General features: G+C 38.8%; 1 protein-coding gene across 1 annotated transcript; it reads left to right on the top strand.

The window, feature by feature from the left end:
• The first annotated feature begins 2727 nt into the window (after positions 1-2727).
• LOC137799599 (DCN1-like protein 5) lies at positions 2728-8856 on the top strand. Its single transcript, XM_068596409.1, has 7 exons — positions 2728-2864; positions 4792-4862; positions 5181-5223; positions 5313-5412; positions 7938-8103; positions 8450-8541; positions 8706-8856. The coding sequence occupies exons 4-7, from the start codon at positions 5345-5347 to the stop codon at positions 8851-8853; spliced, it is 474 nt and encodes a 157-aa protein (XP_068452510.1). The 5' UTR covers positions 2728-2864; positions 4792-4862; positions 5181-5223; positions 5313-5344; the 3' UTR covers positions 8854-8856.
• Positions 8857-8895: the final 39 nt, after the last annotated feature.

Genomic DNA, 8895 nt, shown 5'->3' with positions numbered 1-8895 from the left:
TGTGCCAGACGTTTGATTTAAACGCGGACGGCGCATTTGTAATTTCTTTCTCCGATGTCTCCATGTTTGTTTTGACTAACTTCGGCTGGCCTCCATTGCTTTTTCAGTCCCTCTCGTGGACTGAAAAAGCAATTGATTTTATTATTCTAGGACCAAAAGGTTTATAGTAGAGCTGAGAAAAATAACGCGTTAACGCGCTATGATTAAATTACAGGATTAATGCGTATTTAACGCATGAGCAGAATGAGCTTCTAATATACCTGTTGAACTATTCCCGCTCTAATGCAGTGAGATGTAGATGTCAGGTGTTCACTCGGGAAGACGTTGACGTTTCACCAGCACAACCAGTTTAAGTACCATCTCAAGGCAAAGCATGTTGGTCGGCGAGGGGCGTTTAAGTGGAATACGTCAAACCAGCCTCACTGAACAACGTAGACACCTCACTAAGTCTGCCTGTGACAAGCTGAGTAGCACAGTTGCGGAATTAATATTGTTGAGGATGAGGGGTTCACCAAAGTTTTGTGAGTGGCAACGGGGGACCCGAGCATCAAAGCACCGCAAAGACACACAATCGTGACAAAAATCCACGCACTGTATAAAGCTGGAAAGAACAAAACGGAAAATAACTTGGCTGCTACGGAATATGTGGCGCTGACAGGGGATCACTGGACTTTTGTGAGTAATGAGAATTACCTGGTGAGCAGACGTCCTCTTTTTCCCGGACATGTCCTCTTTTTGAGACCTAAAAATGCGTCCGGCAGGGATTTCAAAACGTCTGGGATTTTGCCTCGTTGGATATTTGTGTTCCTCTGGATCTTTCACAAACTAATTATTACGCCCTTACAAGTTGTGGAAACGGTATTTTACGTTTATCTTCTTGCGCGATCTCTGACTGTAGAGAGAATTGTCAAAAATGTCAAGCAGAAAAATGTCAAGCAACCAGTCAATACAAGGAGAAAAGACAGAAAACATAAAGGTCCAGCTGGAGAACAAGGTGGGCTCGCATTCCCTTCATTATCTCCAAAAGGATCCTCCAAGCTGTTTAAAGCTAAACGAGGCCGGTCTCAGCTTGAAAAGGCCAACGGAGAGTGAAGAGCTGCAGAGCGGCCGAACTTTCATCAATGACCAGCAGGTAAAGCTGGGATGGGTTTTTGTGTGTATCATTCATGTGTGGTATTGAATTGTGTGTATACTCAAAAAATGCACTTTAAATACACATTTATTAGTGTTTACAGTAATTAAGATTTCACTTTTCCATACCATGTCTTTAAAGAACAATGTTTTTTAAAGTGAATGTGAGGTTTCAATGTTGCACAATGTAGCAGACATGGGAGTTAGACTCTCACCTAGAACCTAAAGTTAATGAAGAATGTCTATTTTTATTTTGAATAAATTGTTATTATGACATGGATATAAAGGTGTTTCTTGTTTTTTTCCCCTGCAAACATTTTTGGTTTTACTGCATTAACATTGTTAGCTGAACATAGTAAAGTAAAACATGCAAAACACTCCAGGTGTTGGGTAAGAATCACACTAATGGAGTAAATACACAAGTAAACATGTTTTAACACTGTTGTAACAACTTGTGTGTCTTTTCCTCTCAGACTGGAGGCTGCACCAGTGAAGCGGCCCCTGAGTGTTCTAAAGCTGTTGCTTAGATCAGGACTGCCTTTGTGATGTCCCAGAGTTTCGGACTATGCAGATGAGTGTTTACAGTAAATTGTGTGTGTACAGTTTATTAGTAAAGGTGGAGATTATCCACTTAATACAGAGCTAAACCAGTGCAGCATCCAAGCAGGAAACTGGCTTCATGAGTATGACTCATGCATCTGCTCACAAGCCGGCTGCTTTGTCTCCTCGTGGAGCTTTATATTGATTGTACAGACACCAGAGCGGTCTCTCGTTCTTAACTAAAAAAGGGATCACTGGTGTCTTCTTCTATCTTCTCATAGCCAGTCTATGTCATCAAGCTAGTTTCCTGCTGCAGCTCTTGCACTGGTTTAGCTCACTAGTTACTTTGAACAATCCTCTCTGAAGGATACAATGCTCTCTGATCTGTCTTTGACTTTTGAAATGTTACACAGGTGAAAAAAGGCCCTCTTTGAGATTTGTTTAATCTGAGAGTTAAAGGACAAATCAAATCAAAGATTACTCTGAGATTATTTACAGTGGTGCTCGATGCCATGGCAATGTCATTAAGAGAAACTGTATCAGTAACATAATTGACATTTGAATCATCACTTATTCATGCCACAAGGGCCCATCCAGCATGTCCTACCACTCAGAGAGAGAAAACAACAATACAACAGCATCAACAATTAGCATTAAAGTCCTGAGAGGAACACACTCTCCTTCCTCACCTTTTTATTCTGATGTATGTGTACTTTGCTTGAGTTCTGCATTCAACCCATTCCACAAATTGAAATACACACGCACGTCAGAGCTGTCCAAAACGTGTTGTTCTTCCATTAAATGTCTCACTGTCAGATAGCCTCAGTGTGTTTGAGTCTAGTCTCCTGAACAACATCTAAGCGCTACATGTGAGTGCCATATAACGGACTGCTCCTTTATAAAGTATGCCGGTTTCACCCTATGAACGTGTTAACTGCTTTCCTCGCGCGGGGCACTATTACAAATAATAGAAATTATTCAGATATTATTTAAAATATTGTTGTTTTAATTCCCACTTTGTAAAAGCGTGTGAACGCATTATCTGCCAAAAACATAGAAACGGTATTTCTTTGTATACCCCCATTAAGCGCTCCGGTGGTATCGTCCGCTCCCCGGAAACGCCGGCGACAGAAAAACCCCGGTGTACTAGCAGAAGCAGGTGGAACTGATTTATCCGCTCAAGTATAAAAAGGGTAAGAGTTTGGACCTATTTTAATGACTTCATATATTGTCGTTTTTTCAAACAACCAACTCGTTCATACTTCGCTTTAACTGGTGGGTTTGTCGGCATTTGGTGCGTTGACAGACTAGCAAACGTTAGCAGTGTGACGTTAGCGTTGACACCCGTGGCGATCCGCTAGCTTACAGACAAAAGAAGTGTCCTAGCATTGAAGACTGAACCCCCGAATAATTTATAATTACCAATGTGTGTTTGGTGCTGTTTTGGATGTATCTGTGGCGTTTAATTTGCAACCGGGCGGGGATTTTGGTCCCGAGTTGTATAAGCTAACCTGGTCACCCTAACCTCGTTAGCTGGGTCAAGCTATACGGCAGAGTCCCAGAGCCGTTTTAATTAACGGTATCTGGCGTTAAAACCGTCGTTACAGTAAAATCCTCATTTTACTAACGTGACACGTGTTTGTGCTGATGCTGTGTGATGAAAGAATAGAAGACATAATCTCGACTCCTTGCAGATTTTTTTGTTCTTTTCACTAAAATGTGTTACGGCCACTGCGGGTTTGTTTACATAATTTATTGTTTAAATGACGTATCTCCACCCAACAGCCAGCCATCAGTTAAGGTTACAGCAGCAGTTGAGTTCACATAGAAGGCTCCTCTACTCGGGGTGAGTCGTTTTCGTGAAGGCCGTCGTCCTAATAAACCAAATATTTTTAGCGTTACATAAACCCAGTTTTGCGCCTACGCAACGGGTTGAACATTGTCGGAACTTCGTGCAGCTCCACAAGTACTGTACCAAAGTACAAATGAGATGTAATTGTATTTTACTACTATTTATCATTTTATTTTTTAACAGTATGGTATCAATACCGAAACTGAAGTAAAGCATAACATTTGCTACTACAGATGGTAGCATTTCAATTGATCAAAGGCCATGTTAAACCCACGTTTAAACTGACGTATTCAACATTAGAAAGTGGGTGTGTGGGGGCGTGAGGCATTATTTAGATTATGTTTAATAATGAGATGCTGGCAATCCCTTGTGACCAGGCTTTATGTGTAACGTACATAGGCTTGCAAAATTCCGAGATATTCAAAGTTGGAAACTTTCCACTGGAATTAACAGTAATATCATCCAAATTTATCTGAGTCGATGTAGTCCTTGTGCTCAAAAGCTGTAGTGTGGCCTCAATAGCCCTGCTGTAGTGTGATAAGTTGCCCAACTCGCGCTTGTTGATGGACCCCGAAAGCCGCAAATAATCAAGGTGATGGTGTACTTTTGTGTGGACATATGTACGTCCTACTCTCACTGCTGTAAAAAGTTAGTTTACTATATACAAATAAACTTGGTATTAAAATGAACATGGCTTCACTTTACCAAGTAATCTATAAGCTAATTAATAAGTTAATGACAAACAGTGTTGGGAAAGTTCACTTTCTACATGAACTAGTTCAGTTCATATTTCATAATTCAAAATTTTGAACTAAGTTCACAGCTCCAAAAAATGAACTAGTTCAGTTATTTTTTTCAATATGTTGCAGCTATAATTTAAATCTCTATCTGTCTGCAATACCGCTCTTGGCGTCTACGCAACTGGGCGTTCTCACACTTGCCAGGCATAGGGCTGAAACGTTCAAACGCAACACTGATGACAAAGGCATTCAAAAACAACATAATGGTTTATGTTTACGTTTGTTTCAGGCAGACAATGTTCCCAACCAGCTGCATTTAGGATCTGGCTGAGCTCGGCGTGCATAGTCTTGTTCTCAACTACATTTAAGTTCCCTGTTACATGCTTTTGCAACAGAAATGTTTTTCAAAATTCCCGTGGAAACTTTCCGTAAACTTTTTGGAAATTTATCAGAAAATGTTCGCAAATGAACAGCATGTTTGTTGGCCGTTACCTGACTAATAATGACCTCTTGCTCGTATTGATTCAGGTGTCCAAAGTGAGGAACAGCCGCTCCGTTTCTCTGCCATCGGTACAGCATCAGTAACGCTGGACAAGCTTGTAAGTAGTCATGTTTAATTTTCAATGACACAGACGATGGGGTCCAGCAATGGGCCTTAAAATAATATGAACATATTTTAGGGTATGGCGTCCTAATGTCGACAAGTCAGAATATAACCATCGTCATGTTAAGATTTTTTTTGTAATTGTTTAAACCTATTGAAAATTCCAGTATGATAATGAACAATTTAACATGTGGCACACACATAGCTAATGCAGTGCAACATTTTAACAGTGATGACACAGCTGCACTCTCAATCTTTGGCCTCAGTTGTGCGGGAACCTTTTTCACCGGAGATTTTTTTTTTATTATTATAGAATATCTTGGAGTTGAATGGACAAGGCAGTCAGAAATACACAGGTATGGGCTTCATCCTTAAATAGATCATTGTGTTCTCATGGAGAGGTGTTTGACAACGTGTGGTTTTCATTTTTTTTCTAATGTGTTAGCCCAGCTAGTGAAGCCCACTAAAGGTTCAGTGATGCCTGTGAAGAAGAAGAGGAAGCTCCCTGATGCAGATGATAATGAGCGCAAGTGTAAAATCACAAGGTAAGCAGACACAAAGTTGCAATGTGAGTGAACGTCTGCCTGTCCTCTGGTCATCTATCTGCAGTGCATGAAATCTTACATCGCCATCAGATTTTTTTTGGCGATGTATTGCTTTGTTTGGAACCTGGCTGTGTTTTGTTGCATCTTGATCCAACCGGTAATTAGTAGCTAGTGTGTAAGAGGCTCTTTGCTGGAGTGTATGGTCACTGGCTGAACCTTGCATACGCCTGAAAAAGGACTGGCAGGGTTGTTTTTATTATGTGTGTCCATACTTCATTTTACTTTAATTGTGTTTCTCTAGTTTATACAGAATAGCAGTTGTTGCTTGAATTTAATTGAATACTGATCTACTCAGAAAGACGAATAAAGCAAACCTACGCTGAAACTTTCTGCAAGGAAACCCATCTTTGGTGTTCAGAGTTCTGTTCCTTTTCATCTTGCTTGAGAAACGCAGTACTTGTCCTGTTAATCCGCGCTGCCTCAGCCCACATAGCAGGACGAATGTAGGAGAGAAGTGTCCAAGTTGCAAGTTTATTAGGGCCAGCTTGTCTATACTGATGAATATTAAGGGGTGCACAACATAATAGAAACACCTCTTTGTATAACACAACAATAACAGCACTGCACACTACATCCTAAGAAATGGAAATAAAGATAAATCAACACTTAAAACAAAACCTTACGGTTGCCAAGTTGATGGTGTTTGTAATTATAAAATAACTTAAACAAAAAAATGTTTGTAGTCAAGCTCCCAAAATTATGACTACAATACCTACCATAAATATGACAATACCAGAATTCGATAGGATACTGGTATATCCATTTATAATGATAATAAATAAAACACTTGTATGGTTCCCTTTTTTACCAGCTTGTTCCTGCCCAGCTTTTTAAACAATTTACAAATAGCATTACTACTAGTATTTGCTTACAGCAAAATATTAATAAACTTTATGGTGCCATGATAGCATTGATTTTACACGGCTATGTAGGCCTATTGTTAGGGCTGTCTCTCTGAAAGGTGCTTTGCTATGTTTGACGTGTTACCTCCCTTGGTCTGTGTGGCTTTGAAACAAGTTTTGCAGACTGGTCTCTGTGTGTCAATGGGCATACCTTCAGTTTGCAATGTAGCCAAAGTACTTGCAGGTTTCACTTCTGACATCTTTTTTTCCAACACGCCGAGGACGGTCAGCAAGAGCTCCTGCATTGAGGCCATGTCTCCCCTGATCACTCGCTGTGAGTGAGCACTGCCTGTTGCGTGTGTGACAACTGGGCAGCCCCGCCTCCTTGCAGTCAATGCATGCAGGCAACATGACAAAGCGTAACAGGGATTAATGCTATTTAAAAAATATATAGATATATCTATATCTATATGTATATATATGTATATATCTATATATATATATATATATATATATATATATATATATATATATATATATATGTATATATATATATATATATATATATATATATATATATATATATATATATATATATATATATATATATATGTGTATATATATATGTGTATATATATATATATATATATATATATATATGTGTATATATATATGTGTATATATATATATATATATATATATATATATGTGTATATATATATATATATATATATATATATATATATATATATATATATATATATATATATATATATATATATATATATATATATATATATATATATATGTGTATATATATATATATATATATATATATATATATATATATATATATATATATATATATATATATATATATATATATATATATATATATATATATATTAATTAAAAGTATTGATACTAAAAATGTGCAATTTCGTTTTTGACGTGGGGTAGCTTTTTACTATCAATATACTGTGTAACATTAATACACACACACACACACACACACACACACACACACACACACACACACACACACACACACACTTCTTAAAAAACCTGTATGTAACAGTCAAGCTAATGTTAGTGGGGCTCCAACAAGTGTTTTCTAGGGATGTCAGTTAAGTTTAATTTTGCATTTGAGAGAGACCGGCACCCATTTAAGGGAAACTAACAGGTGTCGTGGGGACATTGGTTAACATGGTGCCCATATTAAATTAACCGACAGACCATAATTCAATCTATTAATGGATATTGATGCGTTGCCAGTTAAACATATTGTCCCTACCATATTTTTTAACACTTAATCAGATATTTGATCCAACCCACCATTTAGCACGTTCTTTGATTTATCGCAGCTGTCACACATTCCAAATGGCGCAAGAGAACTTTTTCCTTTTTTTTTTTTTTCTTACACTGCTGCATCGAATTGAGATGAACAATATGACTTCAACACGACGATACACATGTTTGGTATTCATCTTGCATCGAAAATAAGATGGTGACTGGCGATGCTGTTCATGGACAAAATCATTGTTGTCATCAGTCTGAGGTTTGTTTGTTCATTTTAAAAGTGTTGTGTAATTTCTGAATCCAAAACTCTGGTGTGCCTTACAGTTTCACACGACCTCAGATCCGAGGTGCGAGACCCATCAGCGCTGAGAAGCTGTTCTCCAATAAGAAGTGCCTGGCCTGGTTCCAGGCGTACGCCGGCCCCGACAAAGTGGTCGGTCCTGAGGCCATGGAGAAGTTCTGTGAAGACATCGGCGTGGAACCAGAGAATGTGAGTTGTCAGCTGGGTGTTCACCAAGCTTCTCAGGGGACTAAAGTCACTACAAGTTTAGTTATGAAGCTTCATATGCTGATTTTCAGCAAAGAGTCAGACTCGGAAAGAATGAGACGATGCAGTTTTACAGCATTTAGACATGCAAATTTGAAAAGATTCTCGTCTGACCGGTTGTATTTGAAATCAAAATCAATATAGTGTGTTTAAAACATTTTTTTTGTTCAACTCCCCTTCACATCCACCACCTTTAAACTGTAGCGTGATTACACACAGAGACGGTGGAGGAAATGAAGATGATTTAAACATTAGCAAGGATTAAATGCATCTCCTCTTCTTCTCGCAGATTATCATGTTAGTGCTGGCCTGGCATCTAGAGGCAGCAAGTATGGGCTTCTTCACGAAAGAGGAGTGGCTCAGGGGAATGACATTATTACAGTGAGTCACTTAACTTTTTATGTGTCTGAAAATGAATGTCACAAATGAGACTCTCGTTCTTATCACCCACGTTTAATATTGTTCTGCCGACACCCCTCCGCCTGTAGAAAACCCGGTTGAGCTGTAACTGTTTGTGTTGTGTGTGGCCCTTCACCTACTTGCAGGTGTGACTGCACGGAGAGGTTACAGAGCAAACTGGATTACATGCGTGGTGAGCTCAACGACTCTGTAGTCTTCAAAAACGTCTACAGATACGCCTTCGACTTTGCCAGAGTGAGTTTTTTTTTTCTTTTTAATCAAGATCCCCTGTAAATGTTTTTATCCCGGCCTTTCTTTGTTTTCACCACTCGTCTG

The sequence above is a fragment of the Clinocottus analis genome, unplaced genomic scaffold (assembly GCF_023055335.1).
Source record: "Clinocottus analis isolate CAN_PGR_092001 unplaced genomic scaffold, fCliAna1.0.p SCAF_369, whole genome shotgun sequence".
Lineage (NCBI taxonomy): Eukaryota > Metazoa > Chordata > Actinopteri > Perciformes > Cottidae > Clinocottus > Clinocottus analis.
Note: the sequence above shows the minus strand (reverse complement) of the source record. Positions and strands in the feature narration are given on the sequence as shown.